The 27,947-nt window shown below is 39.8% G+C and overlaps 1 protein-coding gene across 1 annotated transcript; it reads right to left on the bottom strand.

The window, feature by feature from the left end:
- Window positions 1–419: 419 nt before the first annotated feature.
- On the bottom strand, window positions 420–27,675 carry LOC117439593 (estrogen receptor beta-like). The gene is made up of 10 exons (XM_034075564.1): window positions 27,498–27,675; window positions 24,036–24,145; window positions 13,597–14,323; window positions 12,640–12,806; window positions 12,267–12,383; window positions 8,094–8,402; window positions 6,466–6,604; window positions 3,915–4,051; window positions 2,842–3,025; window positions 420–2,472 (listed from the first exon to the last, which is right to left on the bottom strand). Exons 3-10 carry the CDS (start codon window positions 13,983–13,985, stop codon window positions 2,253–2,255), a joined length of 1,662 nt encoding a protein of 553 aa, XP_033931455.1. The 5' UTR covers window positions 13,986–14,323; window positions 24,036–24,145; window positions 27,498–27,675; the 3' UTR covers window positions 420–2,252.
- Between the last annotated feature and the right edge of the window lie 272 nt (window positions 27,676–27,947).

The following is a 27,947-nucleotide window of genomic DNA, read 5'->3' as shown; positions in this document are numbered from 1 at the left end:
ACAGAATGTGATATATAATGCTTATTTATAACATCAAACGGTGGATTCATCCTAATCTTCTGGTAGTAAACACTGAGTGGTCCTTAACTCTGTTTGAAGTATTTTTGTTGGCATTGAGGATTAACAGATATACATTTGTCCTTGAAAGAGAGAGGATGTTGTGGTCAGTGAAGAGGCCTTAAAAAAGTGAATTTGGAACAAGAAATACACAAACTAAATCGAGTCACCAGTGCAAAGCCACGGTGTTTAAAGGGGGGGAACTTACCTTTTACTAATATTTCCAATAAACTAAACAGTTCAATATTAAAAGAAAACATTTCATGTCAAGTTGTAGGTAATGGGAATATTTGTATATGAATAAAGCATATTCTACTCAGAGTAAGTGCACTTGTAAGGGTTTAAATTCCTTTAAAAAAATCTCAAGGTTCACTTACTAGCTTTAATAGCGTTCAGCACTTTAACGACCATCACATCATGAATTTGTTTTTTGAAAAACAAGTAAAGAAAATACTTACAATCCAAGTACATGTAGTCATAATACAGTGAAAATACAGTGTGTGGTGACAGAGTGTGACCAGAGGAAAAGATACAGGACTGAACGAGTACAGAGGTTCATGGAGAGGAGGTTTAAAAGTCTACATATTTACAACGCACTCAGTGATCCTGGTGGTTTAATCATGATTGTGCTCACAATGTATACAACAGAGAGGTCTAAAATATAAAAATAACTCTCTTCAAGCTAAAATTGAGAAGTGCAATTGTCTTAAGAGCAATAGTAGTGATCTTCTTCTCAGAAAACAAGAGGGGATGTCTGTGACGAGCAGACTGTGCGCAGACATGTTGAGTCATATGCAGAGTGTGTGTGCTGTACAGCGCCCTCTAGTGGCGATCTGCTTGTTACAATCAAAATCTGCTTTTCCATTTCTTTTCAATGTCTTTAAGTGGCTTCACTAGTCTATTTTCTAAGCTTGATGGGTAAATCCTATTATACTGAATTGTAAAAAAAAGACTTAAAATGTTCAACAAGACGACTGTTTGTCTTTGGCAACAACCGCTATGAACAACAGCTATGTCGAAATACAGGAGCTATAGTTGTTAAATGCTAACAATGTAAATATATTGTCTTTTCTCAAGGTTTATGTGACTTTGTAAAACAGGTATAGTTTGACATTTCAGGAAATACAATACACTTGTTTGCCTTTTGTGGCCAAGAGTGAGATGAGAAGATTGTATGCTAATTATGTTACAGCTAGCAGCCATTTAGCTTAGCATAACACGTTTTTAACAGCAACTATAAACAAACATTTTATTAATCTGTACAAATAATAAATGTGTCCCATTGTTTGTTTGTATTTGTACAGATTCAATAAGAAAGATATATTTTAAATATTAAGTAGTGAGTTTTAGAGTTGCTGATAGCTAGCTAGCTAGCTAGCTGTTTCTAGTCTTTATGGTAAGCTAAACTAAACAGTTCCAGCGACGTTTTTATCCTGAAAGTTGGATCGATCTTATAATTTAACTTTTGACAAGCGAGCTAAGAAGCGCATTTATCAAAAATGTTAAACAGTTCCTTTAGGTGGAAAATGGAAAAACGTTTTTATAGAAATGACTAGATGGGAATGTTTGTCTTCCTGTGAATTAAATACCTGACATATCATTGTATTTAAACATGTTTATAACAACACTGTAAACCCAATATATATATATATATCAAGAGGTATACAATAAATAGCAGCAACCTTGATAGAAGCTGTAGGTATAGTTATTATCTATTTTGTTCTCATGTAGGCGTATTTCATCATATGACTCAAGCCTATCTTTTCTACAACAGGCGGTTGATCTATCTGTTTTTCTTGGCCCGGTTGTTTTCTTCAGTCATTTTTGGTCCAATGCTTCCTCTGTTGGACCTCCAGAATAACACCAGACATGGACGATGAATATGAAAATGATCTGATGTGAAATAAGCTGCTCAGCCCGAGAGAATCTTTGTATTAACATATTGCATGAATTGCAAATGTAAGCAAGAACTAATGCTGCTGACTGAATAATGTATATAATAGTAATTATTAGAAACACAAAGGAAACAGCAAGTTCAGTCTGTCTGCAGAGTAATATCTGAAATCTCCACAGTTGAGTTCACTACAATAAGTGCAGCATGTGTCAAAGTTTCCCCTGTGAATTCCACAGAATTCAGCAGAATGTTCCAGTAAAAAAAATGATCAGTCTTGTGAACTATGTGCAAAGCGGTGAATTCATTGTGGTTCACCTCCACCCCCGGTGCTGCCAGGCGTCCAGGTGTTGGACAGGGAGCTCGGGGGCCGATCAGGAACCTCTGTCAGGTCCCCAGGCTGGGGGCGGGGGGGCAGGCGGGAGCTGTGCATGATGTGGGCGTCCAACATCTCCAGCAGCAGGTCGTACAAAGGCACCATGTTCTTCATCTTCATGCAGTGGAGGTGGTCCATGCCTTTGTTACTGCAAGGTGAGCGGGAAGGAAGAGAGAAGTAAAGTGAACATTGTGAGGTTTGATTACGAGATTAGTTCCTACTCATTTTTTATAACAATTAATAAAAACTAAGAATAGTCATAGTATTGCATGTCGAAAATATAATGAAAAAAGTAATAGTATAGTCTGTTGAAAAATATCAAGGAAAAAGTAATTGTTTTGTATTTAAAACGTTTGGATATTTGAAAAGGTCTGTTTATTTTAATACTGCAATATTTTAAGATGCATATCCCTCAAACAGATTTGGTCAAAAGGACACCTTATCACAAAATCAGTATTTTAGCTCAAGTACATCATCAATCCTGCATTCAGGACATTCTGACATGGGGTCTTTGTACCTGACATGGCGGACGTGTGACAGCAGCATGAGCAGGTGGGCCAGGCGGGTGTACTGCTGGCGGTATGGGAGGCCTGATTTGGCGATGGCCCACACCAGAGCGTCCGTCACGGCGTCCAGGAGCCGCAGCAGCTTGGAGCGACTCTGAGGCTCCTCGCTGCCCTCTGACGAGATCAGGCACATGTCTGTCACACAGAGGCGGACATATTTAATTTAATAAACAGGTAATGCTTCATTTAATATAACCCTTTGGAGAATTCTGCATGTTTTTCAACTGACCAACAACTTTATGATGATTTGTGGATTTAATTCACCTTCATTTTGTTATATTTCAAGTCATATTTTGAAAAGAATCCAATGAATGTAAGAGATTTCTACAAGTGGCAGAGAGTGAAGCATGAGTACACTGCAGCTGGTGAAAGTATTTTGTTTTTATATTCTCTGAAAAGGATTAACAACTGTTGAATTGCTTAAACGCTGGTTCACAGAGATATTTAATTTTTGTCAGCACTGTAAATGTTCAAATGGGCAAAAGAGATGGACATAAAACGCTAGTGGAGGGAAACGGGAACATGAGTCAGACGTTAATTACTGTGCGTTGATTCTGCTCAGCGGAGAGGACTCTGAACCGGCCCTCACTCAGCCAGGCTGTTACTCAGACACTCCAATAACACACGGTGTTCCCATTAGGGGCTTCACCGGTGAGTTATTTAGCCCGTCCCCAGGCCAACCATGTGCAGACTCATGCTCGGACCAGATTAAATGCTGTAACACCGATCAAACACTCAGCTGTGAATCCACGTACCAAATCACACACACATCTCCTTGTCTCACCTACACACATATCATAACAAGGAGAGGAAGCAGACTGCTCATAAAGGAGGCCTTATAACTGTGTACGCCCACACACACACACACACACACAACACACACACACACACACACACCACACACACCACACCACACACACACACACACACCACACACACACACACACACACCACCCACACACACCACACACACACACACACACACACACACACACACACACACCACACACACACACACACACACTTACTGGAGTTGAGGATATCATGGCCTTGAGGCAGACGTACTCCTCCCTCTGCAGCTTGAGTTCTCTCACCCTGGACGTGGCAGCTATCAGCATATCGAAGATCTCTGAGAAGCCCTGCACACAGTTCCCCTCTTCTCTGCCGGACACAAACACAGCCAGATATTTATCAAACAGACACTTGATTAGTTGGCACATTAGACAGATAAACCTGCATGACTCCAAGTTATCCTGGGATGACTCGGTTTTGTGACACATCTGTGATTGAAGGATTGAATGTAAAGCTGCACAAAGAGCAGAAGATGGTGGTGGGGGCCACATAATTGATGTACTGGCCACCAGGGGACCGCAGATTCAGTTAGAACACACACACACAAAAATTCCATGTGTTGTATGTAATTATTAACAAATATACTAAGTCTGACATCTTCATTGACATTTTACAATCAAAGGGAACATCCCCAAAAAATGGGAACATCCTCTAATAAGCTCACTAAACAAATATCAGTTCACAGAAATGTAGTTTTACAAGTGGCATGTTTGTATTGAACAGGTTATTAAACAGTGGAATAAAACTATTTTAAACTATTGGAAAGCACGGAAAATGTGTGTGTATTGAGATTAACCATTAGATGACATAAACATGAAGTCATGAACCCTAACCCAGACATTAGTTGTCTAACTTGAACCTAAAACACTTGTAACCAGTCTCTGCATTCTCCTTATTCCACACTAAGGGGAATGTCAACACAGACACCTGTCAGCCCGCACTCTGCTGTTCCTCAGCGCCACTCCCCCTCCCTCCCGCTGAAATTATGAATGAAAAGCGTAATAATAGCGTAGTAATCATAGATAACACGGCAGGGTCCGTGACAGTTTGTTTTCATCTGATTTCAAATAAACAAAGTCTTGGTTTTAAGAATATTCAACTTGTTTCGCCAAATTCAGATGATAAATACAGCTTTGAAGCTTGTAACAGCATAATTACAAGATACGTCACAGCAGACATAACAACAACCGGTGTTTCTTGTGAGGGTTTCCCCGGGAAACAAACACAATACACACAAATGCGTCACAGATTATTTTTGCGGTATTTGAAATCATGTACGCAGCTCGCGACATAACTAGGAGTCTAGTGGACGGTATCAGTACTACAAGTTAAAAAAAATTAATTACGTTTAGAAATTAATCTGAGGGCCGAAAAAAGAGGAGGTGGGGGCCACATGCGGCCCGCGGGCCACCATTTGCCCATCCCTGATCTAGAGAATTATATCTTACTTAAAAAACATGAGTTTATATGTGATGCATTTTAAAAACACAACGATGATGTTGAATCAATATAAGCTATCTGTTAACAACATAACATTCTGCATTACAGGTACTTTCAATATGTTACTGTTTGCTCTACTTTAACATGTTTCTGAATGTCTTAATGCCAGACTTTAGCTTGTACAACAGTAGTTTACATTGCGGTTTTAAAGCTCTTACTAGTGTTAATTACCTAACTACTGCATCCTACACTGACAGATACTTTTTTCCTTTGAGCTGTGGACTACAGAGCATGCACTGCATCCTTTCACTGGTTAGCTGTGTTGATGAAGAACCCACAAAGGAAGTGTTGGGGTGGTGCAGTGAGAGAGGTCAGGACACTTTGTAACGGCTTCAGAAGCGGCTGAGCACCAACAGAAATCTCCCTTAAATTAAATGCGAGCACGTAAGAAGGCAGAGCTGCTGCTGCTGCAGTTTCTGAATGACACACTGTGGTGGAGTCGTCAGTTCTCTCTCCTAAATTAGGAGGAAATGAAACCACATTATCATTAACAAGGTGATTCAAATCAGACTGTGGGTGGATGCTCCATCATTGCTTTAAAACGGTCCAAAGGTCAGAGCCGAGCACGCGGTGTTCTTTCTGTTGAAAACCAATACTGATGTTGATCATTGAGATATGACAATAAAAGGGATCATGATGTCGCTGCCAGTAGACTTCTCCCATACAAGGTGTATAAGTCATCCTTTGAAAGAAGAGTGAACACATTTCCAGTGATTTTCAGATTTAGATTCTTCAAAATAAAAGTGTGTGGAAATGACGGATTATTGATGGAAACATCTATATAGAGAATAGAAAGTAAATACATTGAATGGCAACAGCTCTAGTGGACACATGATCTAATGGCATTATCTTTAACATGCTGTTTCTTATTTATAGGCCAATATTTATGCTAACACCTCCATGTACAGTAAGAGAGGCTAAAACCTGCAACAAGAGCGATTTTAAAAAGGAATGGTTTCAGTGACTAAGTGACAGTTTGTGTTTTAACCAAAGCAATAACATTAAATATACTATTTTAACTGTGTCAAGTGTGCGATCATGGTAGCTAGCCTCTCTGTGGACGGCGGTTAGTGTTACACTTGTTGGATCAAACAAGCTACATCAACAGCTGTTTGTTGTTGTGCCTTTATAAGTGATTGAGAGCCCTAATATTCAAGATAATAATGACACACTGTCCCTTTAATGAAGCAGTAGATATGTGAGGTGTTGGGGGGGGGGGGTACCTGCTCAGGCTGAGGTCGGGGGAGAATATGAGTTTCCCTGGATGGTCCACGGACCTCCACATCAGCCCCATCATCAGAACCTCCAGCCAGCAGCACTCCAGCAGGTGCACCTGCTCCAGGAGGCCGAACTCCACAAACCCTGAGGACACACAGGATCAAATATTGACTGTGTGCCAATAGTGAAGCTGTACTGGGTGCTGAAGTCATCCATCATGCAAAAAGGCCCACATACTTGCTAGGAATGAGAGGATTTCTGATGATTATAGGACTGTTACATTTCTTTGCGGTTTAGATCATTTTATTCGGCTATGGGAAATTACCATAGGTATTTTATAAGGAAAACAATTGTTAATTTCAGCACTAATTTAAACACAATTGCAATGTAATGTATTATGCCCCAAATCAGGGCTGTGTAAATACTGACCCTGTGGTTCCTGTGTCATATTATTTGCTTGAAGCAAAGAGGAGGCTGAAATATCCTGAAGCATGCACTTGTTCAAAACGTTAATATTGTGCAGACAACAAGTCTGAAGCACGGACCCGACTAACATGCTCAATAAAGCGGAGACAATCACAGAGTCCAGATAGAGCCGCTCTGCAGACATGAGCAGGAGGATGAGATAAACAACATTTTATTTCTTTAAAAATACTCTCTATCTTGGACTTAATATGCTCTATGATAGCTTAAAGAAAACCCGTCGATATATTAATTCTGGACTCAAAAAAGACGAAAACTAGAGAAGTAAGCAGCTACCATTACCAGGAAGTAAGTGAATTGAGAAAGGTCCAAATGTTCTATACAGACACATTGATGTTTATATAGACATGTCTCTAAAACGGCTGCTGGTTTTTTCTCAACTCTTATGTGACTTGAATATTATCATAAGTGAGGAAGTCTTTATTTTTAAGTTGGGAAATCTTCTCATTTGTAGTTAAATGAGAGGATTAATACGTCACTCAGGGCAGTGCATTAAGTGTGCATGGAATGGATGAAAAGGTGGTTTAATGTAACGCCATTTAAATGTTTCTTTCTTTATTTGAGAAGGGACAGTCGATATGTTTTAACAATAGCACTCGAGTCCGTTATGGTAATGTGACATGCTCACTTCCATCTGCAGGACCTGGCAGTTGGATGGCATTTGTAGAACAAAAAACACAATTATAGAAAAATAAGCACAGTGATAGAAAACATAAGCACAATTATTGATTTGCTTCTTTTTTTTGCCGAGAGTTAAGATAATTAGTATTTTATTATTACTCAGGGCAGTGCATTAAGTGTGCAGCTAAATCCAAAGGACGAAAAGAATCAGAAACGGGTTTATTGCCAGGTAGGTTCACATGTACCAGGAATTTAAAAGGTGGTTTAATGTAATGCCAATTAAATGTTTGTTTATTTATTTGAGAAGGGACTTGAGTCCTCCATGGATATGTGACAGATCTAGCCAGACGTGCCCACTCCCATATGCAGGACCTGGTAGCACATTTTAAAACTCATAAGCACAACGAAAGAACATCAACACAGTGATAGAAAACATAAGCACAATTAATAGGACAAGAGTACGGATAACTCCAGGAGACTTTCATATTCCTTGATGCTATTATAAGTCTCCCTGCACCCCCACACCCACCTGGGATCTTCTTGGCCCAGCTGATCATGTGGACCAGCTCCTTGTCGGCCAGGTTGGTGAGCGACATCATGACGTTGGCTTCAGTCAGCGGCCGGTTCATGTCCTTCATCAGGTAGATCTCCGGCGGCTCCGCCTCCACTATTATGGAGATCAGGTGCTCCGGGGTCAGAGCCGGAGGGAGGGGTGCGTTTGTTAAAACCACCACTGGTCCGTTTAGCGCCTTTGGGAGGTTGGTTCTGCTCTCAGAGGACAGGCGGGTCACTCGCCTCGTCTGGGGGTTCCTGCAGTTTGCACGCTCCTTACGCAAACCTGACATAAAGCAGATGTTCACATTACTGCTGGCATATATCCAGAGGAGGGAGTAATACTAGCATCCTTTACTAAAGTAAGTGGAGAAATACTACAGTCAATATTATTCGAGAAGAGAAGTATTATCAGCTAAATGTACATAAAATATCAAAAGTAGAAGTACTTGTTTTCGCTCTTTTCACATTATTAAAGACGTTACATGATTCTGTTATTACTGCAGAATACATGGAACACATGTTTAATAATTAAAATATTTAATTAATCAATACAAAATATAATATTAAAAGATAATACATTGTTTTTCAAAGTGGTACCAATTGTAGACACTTTTAGAAAAACTGGGTTTATTAGAAGTACAGAACCGTCATATAATTTTTGTAAAAGTAACATAATAAAAAGTAACTATGAGTGTTAAATAACTTTAGTGGAGTAAAAACTGTTATCCCTGCCTCTGAAATGTAGTGGATAAGTAGGCAATAAGGCAAGGCAATTTTATTTATATAGCACTTTTCAGCATGTGGCGATTCAAAGTGCGACATTTAAGAACAAATACATTATTAAAAAAGTAGTATGGAAATACTCAAAACAATTGAGTGATTGAATACAGTGAGTGAGTAAGTGTACTTAATTACATTCCAGCACTGCATATCACACTATACACTCTGTATTTGTGAAACATAACTCATAAATGCAAGATTTCTTTTCAGCACTGTAGCCAGGCTGACAGAGAGCCACAGCTCGATTGAGCCTTCTATTCCCATAGCACTCAGTAGTAATGCTTTTATGTGCTTTTTTTAAATCATAAAATTGTTACTCTTAGAAACAAAATTAATGACCTCTTGCCTTTGACCAGTATAGTGTTATCAACAGCTCCCGGAAACGTAAGTTCTAATATTACACTAGATAGTAAGCTAGAATGCTTTTCAGCCATAAACCTTGAACAATTAAATTCAATGATTCTCTCTTCTAAACCATCAACGTGCATGTTAGACCCAATTCCAACTAAGCTGTTGAAGGAAGTGTTTCCATTAATTAGCACTTCTTTATTAAATATTATGAATATGTCTTTATTATCAGGCTATGTTCCACAATCATTCAAAGTAGCAGTGATAAAACCGCTTCTTAAAAAGCACAACCTCGATCCAGAGGTTTTAGCCAACTATAGACCTATTTCTAATCTTCCGTTCCTCTCAAAGATTCTTGAGAAAGCGGTCGCAAAACAGTTGTGTGATTACTTAAAAAAACAATGATTTATTTGAAGATTTTCAGTCTGGCTTTAGAACACATCATAGCACAGAGACAGCTCTGGTTAAAGTCACAAATGATCTTCTAATAGCCTCATACAAAGGACTTGTCTCTATTCTTGTTTTGCTCGATCTCAGTGCTGCATTTGATACTATCGACCATGATATCCTATTGCAAAGACTAGAGCACTTAGTTGGCATACAGGGAACTGCTTTAGGCTGGTTTAGGTCCTATCTATCTGAACGCTCTCAGTTTGTACGTGTTAACGATGAATCTTCCACGCAAACCAAAGTTAGCCATGGAGTGCCACAGGGCTCAGTGCTCGGACCTATTTTGTTCACATTATATATGCTTCCGTTAGGCAATATTATAAGGAATCATTCTGTAAACTTTCATTGTTATGCGGATGATACTCAACTATATTTATCAATCAAGCCTGATGAAATTAATCATCTAAATAAAATGCAAGACTGCCTTAAGGACTGAAACGTGGATGACCTTAAACTTTTTGATGTTAAACACGACCAAAACTGAAGTTATTGTACTTGGCCCGAAGAATCTACGAAACAAATGATCTAAAGATATACCAACTATGGATGGCATTAATTTGGCCTCCAGTGAGACTGTAAGGAATCTTGGTGTTATATTTGATCAGGATTTATCCTTTAACGCCCACATAAAATCAATTTCAAGGACCGCCTACTTCCATCTACGTAACATTGCAAAAATCAGGCATATCTTGCCTCAAAACGATGCAGAGAAACTAGTCCATGCATTTGTTACTTCTAGGCTGGATTATTGTAACTCTTTATTATCAGGGAGTACCAAGAAGTCAGTCAAGTCGCTTCAGCTGATTCAAAATGCTGTGGCTCGTGTACTAACCAGAGTTAGGAAAAGGGACCACATTACTCCTGTTCTGGCTGCCTTACACTGGCTCCCTATAGAACACAGGATAGAATTTAAAATTCTTCTTCTCGCCTACAAAGCCCTTAATGGGCAGGCGCCATCTTACCTTAAAGAACTCATTATACCCTACTGTCCTACTAGGGCATTGCGTTCCAAGAATGCAGGGTTGTTGGTTGTTCCTAGAGTCTCTAAAAGTACAATGGGAGCCAGAGCCTTTTCTTATCAAGCTCCACATTTGTGGAATCAGCTTCCAGTTTGTGTTCGGGCGGCAGACACCCTATCCGTTTTTAAGAGTGCGCTTAAGACCTTCCTTTTTGATAAAGCTTATAGTTAGGGCTGATTAGATTCAGCCCCTAGTTTTGCTGATATAGGCTTAGTTTGTCGGGGGACATCTTACTTCGTCCTTCTCTCTGTCTATACCTGTGTACTCTCATGTTCCGATTAACACAGCTTCCCCACATGTCTTTCTTTTTGATGTCTATATACGCCGGGATCCGGAGTCATGGATGATCCTGCGGTCCTGTGTCCTGGATCGCGAGCCCTGGATCTTGAGTCGTGGCTGTGGTCCTGGATCATAGGTCCTGGATGGATATCCTCGTGGATTCATCTTCCTATTATACACACATGCATTTCCAAACATTTGGTCTACCTATGTTGCAAATGTATTATCTTTTCAATTTACACACGGCATCTATTGCACGTCTGTCCCTCCTCTGTTACTCTCCCTGAGGTTTCTCCCATTTTTTCCCTTTAAACTGGGTTTTCTCCGGAAGTTTTTCCTTGTACGATGTGAGGGTCTAAGGACAGAGGGTGTTGTATTGTCATACTGATATTCTGTAAACACTGTGAAGACCACTGAGACAAATGTAACATTTGTGATATTGGGCTATATAAATAAACATTGATTGATACTGTATATTTACATATTTTGTAAATTGCCATGTTTTAAATTCTATTAAAAACCTGCTAAAACTGATATATCTGGCTTCTTGGAGGCAGAACAATATCAATCTGTGAACATAATCATCTGTCATCATCACAATATGGTGAACCGATAAGAACACAGTTGCTTATTAAATCATCCAGCAGATAATGACTGTTATAACCATTTACTGCGAGTCCTACTTCCGACCCCGATTAATTCAAGTCCAATAAATCTCTTTTTCAGCTTCATGTCGATTCAGTTAGCCGTAGTTTATGGTTTCCACTAAGTCCTGAGGGAGGTGTCTGGTTCTCTAGTTACTAAACGCTCCAACATTTTCACCAGATAGTTGCCGACTTTTCTGAGCAGGTCCTTCCTTCCTTTCCTCTTGTTGATGAAAATTACGCAATGAACCAAACACTATCTGATCTACCCATGGCATTTAACTATACTGACAAATAAATGAATATAGAATGAATGACTTGAATTCCTCCACAGCCACAGAAAGCCACTCCTCTCCATACAGCTGTTGAACAAATCAAACTCACATGGAAATAAACAACAACTCTCCCGGCTGCTGCTCAGGGAAAAGGACATTCTTGGAAAACTAAGCCGCGGGGAACTGATGACACCCATTACAGCAGGTTGCTTTAAAAATAATGAAATAAATATCCTGACTGGAGACAGTTTCTGGCTCCTTTCAGGAAGAGAAAAGGCAAGAACCTTGATGGGAACAGAAGGAGAAAACAAACACACATTCAAAATGAATACGAGAAAACAAAGACACTTACCGCACTTGGTCATGCCGACTTCACAGCATTTGCGAAGGCGACACGCCTGGCAGCTCTTGCGGCGGTTCTTGTCTATCGTGCATTGATTAGTCGCCGGGCAGATGTAGTCATTGTGTCCTGGAACAAAGAGAAGCACAAAATAGAGAACATGACGACAAAAAAAGGACTCGAGACCTTTGACCATTAAAGAGGGTTTCATCTATTCCATAAAGCAGATATTGACATATTCTGGATCAAATAGAATGTTTCACTGCAGGTGGAGGTGCTGGGAACGTGAGGGAACCATCTTCAGGAGACTGGTGCTCCTGACATAATGCCACCCCTGTTTGGTTGCGTATCACACACTCAAAGACCCGGTGTGTTTGAGTCTCACCTTGGATGCTCCTCTTGAAGAAGGCCTTGCACCCCTCACAGGACCACACGCCGTAGTGGTAGCCCGAGGCGTAGTCGTGACACACGGCGCAGAAGTGGAGGTCCGCCTTCCCTCCGGACGACACCACGGCCTCCTCGCTCTCCTGAGAACGCCTCCTCACACTCTTACTAACAGAGAAACGGTCGTCATTTCAAAGAACACAAGGAATACAATCAGTTCTCGGTAAGAAGTCAGTTCTCAGTATGAAGTCTGGCCTCAGCATGCAGGGCACTTTAATGAAGTGTGCTGCATGTTGCATTCTAATGATTCATTATCACCTGATCTGGAGAGTGACTACTGATTATTTTAGATTATTGCAGCATTTGTTTCGCAGGGAACACTTGAGGTGATGAGAGAAATCTTATTTATCTCATTCTAATTTACATGCATTTATTTACACAATGCGTCACTTTTCTCTAGTACTATTTTTACTTGTTCTTATGTCTTGAGTCGATTGTTGTAAGAGGAGCCTGGCTCTTAAGATTTACATCCGCTGCAACTATTGTGCATTTTAGCTTTGAAATCTTCAAAATAGTATCTTTTCACATTGGAAAAAGTTATATTTTGACTCGTAAGGGAAACTGTTGGGTCTAGAACGCAACTTTGAAGACTTAGTCTCAAACAGTTTGTCTATTTATCAGTAAGTGGATAAACCGATGTTTGTCAATAATTTCGATTTGTTGACTTTCAAAATGTGCAATTTGAAGACAAATTAGAAATTTGGCTCTAGGAAATTGTGATAGGCACAGTCTCTTCTCTTCTCTCTTAAAGTGAGTTATTTGACTTAAACAAGAGCGAGAAGTGATGCACCATTTTAAGCATGCTTCTTGGTTAATATCAAGCTGCCTTTGGCTCTTTTCTTGCTGTAACAAATGCAAAGTTCCCCTCTGTGGGACGAATAAAGGGATGCTGATGTACCTGGTCGTCAGGACGCCGTCCCGCAGCTCCACCCAGGGGCTCTGGACCGGCTGGGGGGGCCGAGCCTGGGCCTGGTGCAGGGGCCCCACATGGCCGTGACTGGGCCAGAACAAGGAGGGGCTGAGCGACTGACGGACAGAGGGGCAGTCGGAGATACCCGGCCCGGCGTACGTGAAGATGGTCGGACTGTAGAAAGGGAGGGGGGGGAAGTCGTGGCCGATGTCGGTGTACGGGGAGGGGATGCAGATGGGCTGGTTCTCCATGGATAACCCAGGAGAGGAGGCCCTGAGGGGAGGAGGGAGGGTGCGACATCCAACTCGACTGGAGTCCACCTCCTGCAGCTGGAGGAGGGGATGCTCCTTCTCTTGAAAGAGGGCGGCGGTCATCATGATTACAGACGATCTCGGTATCACAAGATTTTCCACATCATCGATAAAAGATAGGAGTGTAGGATGGAGTTATCCCCCGGTGTCTTATTAACGAGAAATGGCCATACAAACTAAACCAGCAGATCTACCTACACAGAGCGGGGGTGTTTAGTGTCACTCAGGTGATCACTTAGACTCCCAGAATGATGGATGGCTTTAATAACACCTGCGGCTGATTCAACCTCACTGACTGTGAAGTGTTGGAGTGAATCACCTGCTGTGAAATCATCCCGACGAAAGTCTGTCCACTTCAGGAGTCTGACATCATTAAGAGTCAGATGTGTGGCAAGCCTTTCCACCTGGGAGACGAGAGAAAAAAAGAAACAAATACTGTTATGAACTGCGGAGGTGACGCATCGTTAAATGTCGCTTAAGGAAGGCTGCATCTAGCACTTCGGTACCACTTTACAATAAGACTACCCTTGTTACGTGCCGTAGTGGGTGTTTGAGTGGGTGGGTGGCTGTTTGTGTGTCTCTCTCTCTTTCCCCCTGATTGTCTCCAGGTGCAGCCTCTCCCTCAGGTGCTCCCAATCCCCAATCAGGGCCTCCATAAAGGACCTGAGAAAGGCTCTCCTTCTCCTCTGGGCCTGTTGCTGATGAGGAGCCTGCAATAGACTGCCGTGTTTAGCAACTCATGCTCCTTGTATTGTCTGGCCCTTTTGAAAGTGTGTGTGTTGAGAGGTGGAGGAGTTAGGTAAGTCTGGGGTACCCTGTACATTTCTCACCACGTAGCTAACTAATGTTTAGACACACTAGGTTAGCGGATTGTTGCCACCCCTCCTTTGTCCTCCTCCTTTGTCGTCCTCCTCCTCCTCCTCCTCCTCCTCCTCCTCCTCCTCCTCCTCCTCACCAACAGAGTGTTTCTATTATATGTCCGTTCGGTTCGGGGTTTAGACAAAATAAACCTTTTGTCAACTGTTACGCTGCCTCCCTCATTTGTATTGGTTGTATGTCATTGTCTCCAGTTGGCTGCTGAGCCCTTTTTCTTTGATCAATTAAAAGACCATCTTGTGGCTTCACAAACCGGTTTCTTCTCCTTTTTTCTCTTGCCCGGTTTGTTTTGTATTTTGTTACTTCCCTTTGGTTCCCCTAGTCCAGTAGGGAACGTAACAACCCTTATAAAGGATTCATAAATGGTTTATAATTAGGTTGTTAACACTTTATTAATCATTAAGAACCATTTATAAACCAGTTCTAACATAGTTTTCATACATCAACACAGGCTCACTAAATGGCAAGATGACTAAGCCTTATATTGGCGAGAATCAACTCGGTGAGCAACAGATACCAAGGATGCTGGCTGATGACGAAGAGGAAGTAAGCCAAGTAGCCAATATACGACTTGGCAGTACAGATAAATGTGGGCTCACTATTTGGCAAGCACCCGGTCAGTCGCCCTGTTTATCTCATGTCTTATAAAAGCTTATTAAAGACTTAAAGTGTTCACAACCTAATTAATAAATGAATTACAAACTATTCGTAAACCCTTTATAAGGGTAGTCTTATTGTAAAGTGGTACCAGCAATTCTTCAAAGAAAATTCAATATCTCAGGTTGTACCTCGTCTCATCACATCAGCAATATAATGACATGATATACAGTTTGTTTTATTCAAATATATCCGATAATATTTTTGGACAACACTAATGTGAAGTTTTTTTATATTCAAGAGATGATATAATATGGCAACATTTATATTTGTCTCTAAATTAAATTGTGACTTCAACCCTGTCAAAGAAATACAGATTTAGTAGGTGAAGACATTTTTTAATTTACAAATGACTTGACAATATTGACCCAGATTTTGTATTCATTAAAAATATTTTTTCCATTATACAATTAAACATTTCCTATTTGTGCATTATTTTTTAGATCAGTAAAAAAAGTATTACAAATATTTTTCTTTTAAATGTATGGAGGTTCAAACACTATATTAAACACATTCAATCAAACCCCATCAACAAAATGTAATTTAATAAAAAGAAAATGATTCTCAATGTTCATTAAATATATAATGTTCTGGCGTTCTACGGTCAATACCTTAAAGGAAAACATGTCATCAATCTAATGTTGATGCAACATTAAGGATATGGATCATGTTTATAAGTAGAGTGGATACATGTAAAAATCCAGGCTTCCAGTTGCATTCAAATACCACCGCTTCAAGGTGGAGTTTGACTCCTTTCAAAGAAATTCAGATTCAGAGTCTGAAAAGTAACAAGCGTAAATACAACGGCAGAATTTATAATGTTCTTTAGACAGACAGCTGGTAGATCAATAAATACAACACACACACACACACACACACACACACACACACACACACACACACACACACACACACACACACACACACACACACACACACACACACACACACACACACACACACACACACACACACACACACACACACACACACACACACACACACACACACACACACACACACTCAAAGGCGCACGCACACATGTTGGTTTACTCTTACGACACCAGATAAGTTAATCATTCCTGTTCTGCAGCAGTCTGTCTTCAGTCAGAGTTGGTACACATTGTCTCCCCCTGCCTGGCACTCGACTCACTTCTTAAAATCATCATTCACCCAGAAGAACACGGCTCTGGTAATCTTCCCAAATGGCTGAGAGACAATTTATGTTCGTCTCGCCAACAAACCCAATAATCCGTAAGAGAAGCCGCCGTTTGTGCTGCGCAGAGCGTAAAATGAGCACTGCAGAAATAAAACTGCGAAGCCGCATCAAGGCACAGGTGAACTTTCATTATAATGGATACAACAAAAAAGCACTAAAGCTAAGTCCTTATTTTTTACGATAACACATTAAAATGTTATCGGAGAAACCACTCTAACAGCTGGGGAAACATTTGGGGAAAAGGAGGTATTTATGTGTGCTGATCATTACTCTCGTCGTCAGGTTTTTATTTCTCCAGCTACTACTTGAGTTATTGTACGTGAAAGTTATGACAAGCTGCTGTATATCAAAGATAAAATATTTATGGACACATTTTGTTCATACTCTTCCATTATTGTACTTTGATGTTTTGAAAACAAGTGAGAAATACATTTTTTATTTCACTACACACTTACATGGAAGGAGACAACAATCCTATTTCACTTGACAAACCCTATAAGTTAAAGATTTATAATGCATTTTTCTCTAACTGTATCTAAGGAACAAACACACACTTGCTTACCCCATTACAATCTAAAAAGACTTTAAATGGTTTCGCTTGTTTAAAGTTAATGCACCAGCACTTAAATTGATATTTGAAGCTAATGTGTTTTAGGATTGTGGCTGCTGTTCTGAATTTGAATCCTTGCACTTATTGTAAGTTGCTTTGAATAGTGTCGCCTTAATTAGGTGTAATGTATTGTAGTAATGTCTTGAACCTGACAAATAAAGTGGTGAATACAAAATAAGCATTTAGCATCTACAAACTACAATTTTAAATGTTACTACATACTGTATTGCATCTGCTGTAGCAACTTTTTTAAGGTTTTTAATGTTAACGATATACATATCTGCAGGGAACTTTGGGATGCTTAACATGCACCTATGAAACACTACAGAAAAGAGAAAACTCTAGACTTGTGGTGCACGATTGTGGATACAAAAAGCATTACTCTAATCTGTAACAGCAGCATTTCTGGATGATAACACGAGTGTTTATTGGCAGCGGGGAGATGGCTTTACCCTCGTCTTCTTAGAGTTTATCATGTCTGAGATCTAGACTGATGACTTTCCACGATATCAAAGAGTTGAAGCAATTCTCCGTTTGAGGTTTAATAATCTCGCCTGGCAGCTCATCTGTTTCGGCCCGACTCATGGGGAATGATTGATTTTATAAAGTAATGCACTGGCTTATCAACACATGCAGCCCTACGATCAATAATACAACAGAAATAAGACCTAACCTAAAGGTAATTAAAAAAGTAGAGTGCTGATAGTTTCATGGAGTTTCCAATGACCTTGTCACCGAAGCCAATGAGCAGACTACTAAAACAAATGAGATAAGAGAGGTAAGAGATTATAAAACAGATTGTGGAAAGATTTAGTTGCTTCATAACCATTACAGGGTAAAGCAGATGTGGAAAAGTTGTTGTTTCCTTTGAAGCGCTGACCTTGCCTTGAAACCTCCTTACTGTATCAATCCCCAGCCGCTGGCAGCTCATTTAAAAGGAAAAACTCCCAAATTTCCTCTACAACGCTGCTCATCCTGTCACAAAGAAGCTGAAGAATAAACATTTTCTCTATTAAAGAAACAATGACAAAAAACTGTTTTTTATATGCCGAGTATAACCAATTTATAACCTTTCATAAAGCCTAAAATGTTGTTTTACTTTATAATGCACCTCGTGCTTTTAGCAATCTACTAATTTGTTGTTTTATCAGATCTCTCTTTTCTATTTGAACTCGCACCCTTGTCTATTAACTCTAAATGTTACTATATATTTAAATATGCAATTTAAAAAGGTATCTTAACCACATTTTTACGGAGGCGGGAAGCAGCTAGCGCTTCTGATTTAAGCTAGGCTAGTTAGCATTCAGTTACTTTTTTCCCCTCCATTATAATTTGATTAAGCTACCGTCTCAGGTATGTGAGATAGAAACTCAAATACTAACAACAACAACAACAACAAGCATCAAAAATACAATTTTAAATCGTAGGAAAAATGAAAAGTTGGAGGATTAACTTTGGCTAAGGCTACCTCACCAGCTAGCCGTAGCTAACCTGGGTCCAGTCACTGCAGTAAATATGAGACTATTTCTATGGAGGTTTTTTATAAAAAGATGCAGTTAAAACGTTTTGGTTTTTTAAGGGCAGATTCATTTAGCTACAAACGAATGCCTGCAGTGTACACAAAGAAATCTCACATGAACCAAACATGCATCTCCTCCAACATAAGGCCAAAGTTCAAAGCCAAATAAAGCGAAATGTGAAGGGACAGACCGGTTTCTGGTCATTAGCCAGAGAGGCATGCCTTCTAACAAAAGCTCAAGGCCATGTCGTTTTCCCATCCAAATCCTCACTGCCTCCCTAACATCAGGCGGAAACGGATGTTCAACGGCTCTGCAGAAAGAGACGTACCTTAATTTACACAGGGAGGGAGTACGAGTGGTGGTTAGCGCCAGGGAATGTGAAAAATCTCATTGAATTGGTCGCCCCGCTGCAGAAAAACCTCAAGTTGACAGCAAGAGATTCATGTGTTCATGTCATGCTTAATACACATTTAATGTTGTATAAAAAAGCTGCATGATATTTGATATGTTTCCTGAATGTGTGTTTCACCAGATATAATTGAATCAACTAAGCATTTACTAAATTGCTGTATAATAAAATATGTTTAATGTTTTTACCACCTCAATGCATCATAATGAAATACGTCAAACTAAAAAACAGTATCCAAATAACCTGAATCAACACCTATCTGACAACATCACACTATCAGCAAATGCCTTTTGAATGTCACAACACAGAGGTCATGAACTCTGTCTGAAGAAATGTTTGGTCTGAAATATATGTGAAGATCTGGGTAATTAAAAATACTTTATAAACGGTGGAAGTTTTGTTGGGTATATCATTGTTGTTTTTAGGCAAAGACAAAGTGACACTGATTGACCTGTAATCCTGAGTAAATGCTGAGTGCGTTCACACCTGCCTTGTATAGTCCGGTTGAATCGAACCCTGGTGCCTTTAGCCGCTTGGTGCGGTTCATTTGGGTCGGTGTGAACGCAGTCCGAGACCTCTTAAGTGAACTAAACAACCGGACTCTGGTCCGCTAACATAGGTGGTCTCGAAGCGCTTGCTTGCAAACTCTGGAGCGGTTCATTGCTGGTGTGAACGCAGTCCGCACCAAAACATAGGAAGCGCAGTATTTACGTACGTGTCACAAGAACGCGGATGTCTTCAAAATCTTTAGCGAAAGAGTCTTTCAAGACTTCCGCGGTTGTTTAGTTAAAGAGTGAAGCAGAATTACTGTAAAGGTGGGGTAGGTAATTTTGAGAAACCGGCTCGAGATACACTTTTTGTTATATTCCATAGAATGCTCTTAACATCGATAGCAATGAATATCTTAAGGCGAGACACCCCAGGTGAATAGGGTAATTTTTTTAACTTAAAAGGTATCAGCTAAAAATTTCTCCAGTTAATTAATTACAATAAGGTAATTGTTTTTTGTATTACAAGTTTTCTGAAATAGCATGTTTAAATATGCAAATGATCCATTATCTAATTAAATATGCGCATATTTTAACACATTTCAGGAATCGAAATCTGAACTTTGGATAAATCCAGATTCAAAATTATTGTTTCATTTTGTAGTCAGATTAGCATCTAAGGCTTTTACAGAAGGGATATTGGATATCTCTTTTTATCACTCCATAAATCAGTCAGAATACTGTCAACAGCCCTAAAATATCCATTTTCGCCATGTTTTTAGGTATACAATGTTGTATAATTCAGGCTATGAATTATATATGAACAAACCCTTCTGTAAAAGCCTTCATAATATTGATAGGAATATAACTGGAAGGTTTGGTGTCTCTACGTGCTACTGAAGTTGAAATTTCGAACTCCGAGTAGGAGAAAAAATGACCTTTAAAGATTGCAGTGAGGCGCTAGCTAAACCCTCCTGTTCTTTGGATGACAGCTTGCGCATCGACGCACTCCGTGAAGGTATTTCATGTTCGGGGTCATTTGTTTTTTGTATAACCTTGCTTCGTGCAAGTGACAATTGTTGTCGTCTTCTCTGTGAACGTTTTTTTCGCCGTTCTTTTGCCATTTTGAGATTTCAATTTCTAGCAGAAAGCTAACCAGGAAGTGTTTTAGCACACCACGTGACGCATCTGAACGAATCACGTTGTCAGAAATTGACAGCAGCCAATGAGATTTCGTTTCTTGGTTTAAGACCCCTTTGTGCTTTCACGATTGGTTGCTGATACAAAGGAAATGACCATATTTGGATCCGATGAGATTGTGCAGGAGAGACACAGCTTTCCAACGATACCTCTGTTGACATGGTGCACACAGCGGTCGCGGTACTTTATGTTACGTTAGAAAGCTACATTTTGGTGAATTTAGGAGAAATCTACAGACGCAAATAGACAAACTATAGTCAAATAAACACTTAAATGTGTATTTTGTACGTTTTCCTTCCAAAAGCCTGAAAGAAAACATGTTATAGAATCAAAATAGCACAAAATCTCAAAATTGACCGGTACTTGAAAAACGATGTTTTTGCCTGCCGTGTCTCGCCTTAAGTGCTTTGACAAAAAATCCATAACAAATGTCATCTGTGGAAGCCGTAGTACTGTAAAAAGTACAACCAATCATCTGAGCCGGCTCGGCTAAAGTAACTGGATGGCCTACCTGCCTGTCAGCCTTCCATCTGGGCATGTGCGCGTTCGTGTGTGTAAGGAAGTCGCAGATTTTTTCCGGTTGTGTATTTTCAAATTCTAGAGCACTCGAGCTGGTTTCTCCGAAATTACCTACCCCATCTTTAAGTGTTGAACAGTGTCGTGTAAAGTAAAAATTCTCCGTCAACTACATAAAAGTAAGAACACCTGTCGTCGGTGAAACGCCCCTCCACTGCAGAACGTCTCTCATTATGTGCTATAATGTTTTTTAACGGACGTTGTCTATATAATATGCGCGAGCCGCTAGTGTCTGTTGACCTCCAGATTAACAGCAGCATGAGAATAACCTGCCGAAAGTGCCGATGCTCCATGGCGGAGGCTCCGGTAGAAATTGCCAGGATTTGCGTGTTTACCCCCTTACGGCCCCTACACACGGCGGCGTGCATTGCCGCTTGGCGGTGGGCGTGTCTTGAGCTTGGGGAGTCAACGCGAGCAACACGACCAACAACATGAATGTCCCGCCCCGGACATACAAAGCAAAGCATTCATGCTACATCCATGCTGGCTAAATATACTGTCTATGCTTGCTAGCTGTCCATTCAAAGGAAGTACACTGGATATAAACTCCCCAAACAAGCGAAAACCTACCAGTGTCCCCCACTGTCTCTGCCACCTCCCCCCATGCCTGGCTCCTCCGGTTTGTATCCCTGTATGTAAAGAGGGACTGGTCATAGAGTACCGGGTGATTCCCTACCGCCACGATCATTTTCTCCTCCAGTTTTTGACATATGGCAAATAAGTGCGGTCTGGCTCTCCCAACACACACGCGGTTTGATTGGCTAGTGCTTGTACTGTCAGATTTGCATACGCGGGATTTGATTGGCTGACGCCTCCGTCGAGGCGGCAAAAGTAGAACATTGCTCTCCTTTTGCAGCGAGCACCGCGAGAGAAGCTACGCTTTGCTCCCACAATGCAGTTCGGCGAATCGTGACGTCACCCCATTCAAAGTGAATGGGCAGAAGCGTTGAAGCGGCAACGCACGCCGCCGTGTGTAGGGGCCGCTGATGTCTGACCAATGGTCCAACAGCATTACCGTGCACATGACTTGTGTTTAAAGTTTATAGTCCGTTTGAGTTTAACCGAATGCAAACCGAACCTTCTGAAAAATGAAACAATGTAACAAACTGGTGTGCTCCAGAAAACGGACTATTCGGTGTGAATGCACCCTCACTGCACTCACGTTTTCTATTCATCTAACAAATATGACAACCAATCTTGACTGTAATGTCTTCTCTCTAAACTTGTTTAATAAAAAATAAAACTAATTAAAGTGTTGCTACCACAGAAACATTTTCTTTGTGATTGTACAGACGGGTTAGAATGAATTTGATACGTTTTGATTTTCTTCTGAATGGCAGTGAGAAATAAGCGCAGACTGAAAACTCATCTCTTTCGACTCCACTTCGAGCGATAGAATTACTAACAAAGCACTTATAGACTAACAAAGGACTGGCTTATCTAAAGCCATTGAGTAGCACTTGAAATACTTGGCTCTATCAAACCTGATGTACTTTATGATTCTGTTTTCTTCAAGGTTGTATCTTCTTGGTCGAATGCACTTATTGTAAGTCGCTTTGGATAAAAGCGTCAGCTAAATGAAATGTAATGTAAAGAAACAATTTCCTTCTAACAATGTAAAAGCCAGGCATTCAACCCAGTACAACATCTTAAAAGTTTAAAACACCATTAAACTTGTTTTCTTTCATTTCCCAACCTTTAGAAGCCCTGCATTTCACCACACTTCAACACGTTGAAAGCACACTCAGAGTAAACAAATGACAAAAACATATCTCTAAATAGAAACAGGTTTGTGCAAACTTTACTTCAGTTTTAGTCTATCCAAAGTAAGTATAACATATGCAATCTCTTGTTTGACTGGAGCACTTTGGTGGGTTAAATAATTGATTTAAAACGTGGTACGGATCCAGCGTCAGATCCAGGGTTCAAACCAGGGGAGTCCCTTCGACAGCAGCCGCATGTTTACACAAAGATACGTGCTGTTTGAAGTAGGCTAATATTAACATCAGTTAAACATGAAAAAGCCTGATTCTCAGACCACATTAAAGAAAACACAAATAGAAACAAATCAGATATTGGATTCACAAGGGTACCCAAATATGGTTATGTGCATATTTTAAGATTAGTAGATGTAAAAATGCATGTTTTAGAAGATTATTGTGGTGAAATATATAATATTATAAGCAGCCAACTGCCTGCATAATTGAATTATATTCCACTTGATCCCTGGTCTTAAATTTGCAGTCAGGCCTTTTGCTGATATTATTTATATACAAAGTCTTCAAGAAGCTGATTATTTCCAGTTAAGTATTATTATAAGTATACAATTAAATAACATCTCATTGTCCAAGTAGTGATTTCCTGCATTCTGTCACAGGTAACCAGTTTGACTACTTTTGATACGGGCAGTCACAGGCCTCCTACTTGTTGCATGCAGTATAAATATTATTAACACATCGGAGGGAGGGACAGTTGAGACTTCAGCATGATGTCCCGTTTGCAGAGCTGCACGTCGCATGATGTTACCCAATAAGTATTTATAAATATGGAAATATTCGTACCTCTTGTTCCACAAACACCAGTTGCAGAGAAAGTTTGACAATATGAAGTCCAGCTGTGGGAGAGAGGCTGATAGAAGTTGTGAAGCTGTCGTTTGTGGATCTGTTGTGAGCTGCAGGGACAGAAAACACGCAGTAAGTTCACTGACGGACAGAGAGTGTTCATATAAAGACACCGCTGCACGAGCCAAACCAGCAGCTGCGTTCAGGGAAATCAAGGGAACAAAATAACATGCACCAGATCCAGTCAGTGCCTTCAAAATAAAATCCTACCAGACTTACTTGGTTTTGTTTTATTTGCATACATTTGAACATGATAGAATCCCAAAGATATTAGGATAGTGAAAAATAAACCGATAAAAAGGTGTTTTTAAATCAGTGTTAGATTTTTCTCTTCTTTGGAAATCGGTTGTGCTTTTGAAATAGAGAATACTAACAATCACCAAAGGTCTACATTCTACATTGTGTCCCCAAAATACTAAATTAAGTATGTTTGCACACCTAATGCTGCTTGTTTCGATATTGTCGTCTTCTCAGGCTCTTTGTCCCTTTATTAACCACTCATTAGCAACTGTAAATATAACCTCTTCTTTATTAAATATATGTTTAAATAAAGTTTGCTTGATACCTTTAACCCTCCTGTTGTCTTCGGGTCAAATCTGACCGATTCACTACTTTCATTCATCATAACTTTTTAGTTTTACATTAGATTGCATTCAGGCTTCATGATATCCTTCACAGCAGACATTTGAACATGTAAAATTGCTGATCAGCACTTTCATTGCATTTTGGATGATTTAGTCAACTTTGTAAAACCCATGGTGTTCCCGGTAAAATGACCGCCATAAAGAAAAGGAATTAGTAACCATCCGGATCAGATCACACACACATACCCACATGTATACTCTTAATGTGTATACTGTATATGTATATGTATACTCCCCCTTATGTGCCCAATCCCCCCTGACACACACACACAAATTATTTCCCTTATGGGGACCTCCAATTTGTCCCCATAAGGGAAGCCAGTCCCCACACGTGACTATGTAAACAGATGTAGGTCCCCACAAGTATAGTAATGCTAGAACACACACACACACACACACACACACACACACACACACACACACACACACACACACACACACACACACACACACACACACACACACACACACACACACACACACACACACACACACACACACACACACACACACACACACACACACACACACACACACACACACACACACACACACACAGAGAGCTGATTGTCTGTGTGCAATAAAATCATCACACCTGGCACACGCAATACATGTTCAGTGTCTATTCTTTGTATATGTACTGCAGTGTTTCATGTGTACCAGTAGTCTGACACCATATTTACAGTTTGATAGGGTGTTAAATGAAATGTGGTGATGGTTAATGTTTTTTGGGTTAATGTAATAGCAGTTAAAACAGGGCCGTTCACATTTGACCGTGAACACCAAAGTAAGGGGGGGGACACGGAGACAATAGGAGAGTTAAGTAACTGCTCTAGTGTGATAATGAATGAGAGACTGCCAATGCTACCAAACGACTCTGCCAGATGAAACAAATATTTGAAATGCTAAAATATGCTGCATGTAAATGAGTTTTGTAAAGAAATGGCATGAATACAAATATATTTTTGAATAAATGTCAAGGTGGCTCCCCCAAAAACCTACTAATGAGATATATTTTGTATTTGAACTATGTGTAACTTTTATTTTGAAGGATTCGTGTTAGTTCCCGTCTTATATTATCATGTAAACTTGACAGCGGCTCAGGGAAAGTGGCCCAAAGACGTCAGAACAAACCACACCTTCCTGGCTGGCGTGTTACCATGCCACTGGGTCAATCAAATCTTAATGGTGCCTTTTATTTTAACTACATAGTAACAGGGACACTATTTGCACTGCTTATGCCTCCATAAGCAGTGCAAATAGTGTCCCTGTTACTATCTTAATCAAATGTACTTTTAATATGCACTTGAGTATTTAAGGACACTACCGTTCATGTAAAAGCAACAAGAAGTCAACTTCTAATCTTTCCCTTTTTTCTCTCTTCACTGTAAACCATTAAAAAAAACACCTTTATAAATGCATCCATTATCAGAGGTGTCATTAAAAAAAATATATCAAGTCTTTATTTATATAAAAAGCTCAAATGTATAGAGTCAACAGTGGGTTATTTACTGTATATTCCTTCTGTATATTCTTTCGTACCTATTAGTCCCATGGGCAATGTGTGGAGTTTTTGGTTAGGCATTGTAGTATCTCATCCTAATGGATAAGCTTGAATATTGCAGTTTTATGATATATAAAAACATTTATTTTACTTTTTTTATATAAACAGAATACCTTTATGGATTTTCTAATTATTTTTTTTTACAAAAGCAAGTCATACAGAGCATGTACATTCGGTTCCAATTGAAGTAACGATATATACACACATGCTGACAAATCAAAATCTCCATTTCAATCCCACCACTCTCCCACACCCATTAAGTTACAATAAATATGAATTATTTATCCGACACTTATTATTGACAACACCCCGTCATTAATTTTTAAAAACACGAGTGAAACACATGCTTGGTAGCTGCATTGAAACCTGGTCTCCTAATTGGTTTGTTACTACTTCTGACTGTACAAAGAATCCTTAAAAGTTTAAATCTAATTAAGGCAAAGCTATAACAAACCAAATCATTTGTGGTAACATCTGTATTCCAAGTGTTTACATCCTCGTGTGTTTTTTAATGCACGAGTGACGGTAATAACGCATTGGTTATCCAACGGAGCATGTTTGGAGCAGTGCTGTCCCTTCGACAGCAGCCGCATGTTTACACAAAGATACGTGCTGTTTGAAGTAGGCTAATATTAACATCAGTTAAACATGAAAAAGCCTGATTCTCAGACCACATTAAAGAAAACACAAATAGAAACAAATCAGATATTGGATTCACAAGGGTACCCAAATATGGTTATGTGCATATTTTAAGATTAGTAGATGTAAAAATGCATGTTTTAGAAGATTATTGTGGTGAAATATATAATATTATAAGCAGCCAACTGCCTGCATAATTGAATTATATTCCACTTGATCCCTGGTCTTAAATTTGCAGTCAGGCCTTTTGCTGATATTATTTATATACAAAGTCTTCAAGAAGCTGATTATTTCCAGTTAAGTATTATTATAAGTATACAATTAAATAACATCTCATTGTCCAAGTAGTGATTTCCTGCATTCTGTCACAGGTAACCAGTTTGACTACTTTTGATACGGGCAGTCACAGGCCTCCTACTTGTTGCATGCAGTATAAATATTATTAACACATCGGAGGGAGGGACAGTTGAGACTTCAGCATGATGTCCCGTTTGCAGAGCTGCACGTCGCATGATGTTACCCAATAAGTATTTATAAATATGGAAATATTCATACCTCTTGTTCCACAAACACCAGTTGCAGAGAAAGTTTGACAATATGAAGTCCAGCTGTGGGAGAGAGGCTGATAGAAGTTGTGAAGCTGTCGTTTGTGGATCTGTTGTGAGCTGCAGGGACAGAAAACACGCAGTAAGTTCACTGACGGACAGAGAGTGTTCATATAAAGACACCGCTGCACGAGCCAAACCAGCAGCTGCGTTCAGGGAAATCAAGGGAACAAAATAACATGCACCAGATCCAGTCAGTGCCTTCAAAATAAAATCCTACCAGACTTTACTTGGTTTTGTTTTATTTGCATACATTTGAACATGATAGAATCCCAAAGATATTAGGATAGTGAAAAATAAACCGATAAAAAGGTGTTTTTAAATCAGTGTTAGATTTTTCTCTTCTTTGGAAATCGGTTGTGCTTTTGAAATAGAGAATACTAACAATCACCAAAGGTCT

The sequence above is a fragment of the Pseudochaenichthys georgianus genome, chromosome 24 (genome assembly GCF_902827115.2).
Source record: "Pseudochaenichthys georgianus chromosome 24, fPseGeo1.2, whole genome shotgun sequence".
NCBI classification, from domain to species: domain Eukaryota; kingdom Metazoa; phylum Chordata; class Actinopteri; order Perciformes; family Channichthyidae; genus Pseudochaenichthys; species Pseudochaenichthys georgianus.
This window is presented reverse-complemented; position numbering and strand designations above follow the sequence as displayed.

Excerpts from the sequence above, each read along its gene's own strand:
- LOC117439593 (XM_034075564.1), bottom strand. The coding sequence starts at position 13,985 with ATGATGACCGCCGCCCTCTTTCAAGAGAAGGAGCATCCCCTCCTCCAG. Across the intron at positions 4,052-6,465 it reads CCCGACCTCAGCCTGAGCAG|AGAAGAGGGGAACTGTGTGC; the intron begins GTACCCCCCCCC and ends TGTGTCCGGCAG. Across the intron at positions 2,473-2,841 it reads TCACACGTCCGCCATGTCAG|TAACAAAGGCATGGACCACC; the intron begins GTACAAAGACCC and ends CTCACCTTGCAG.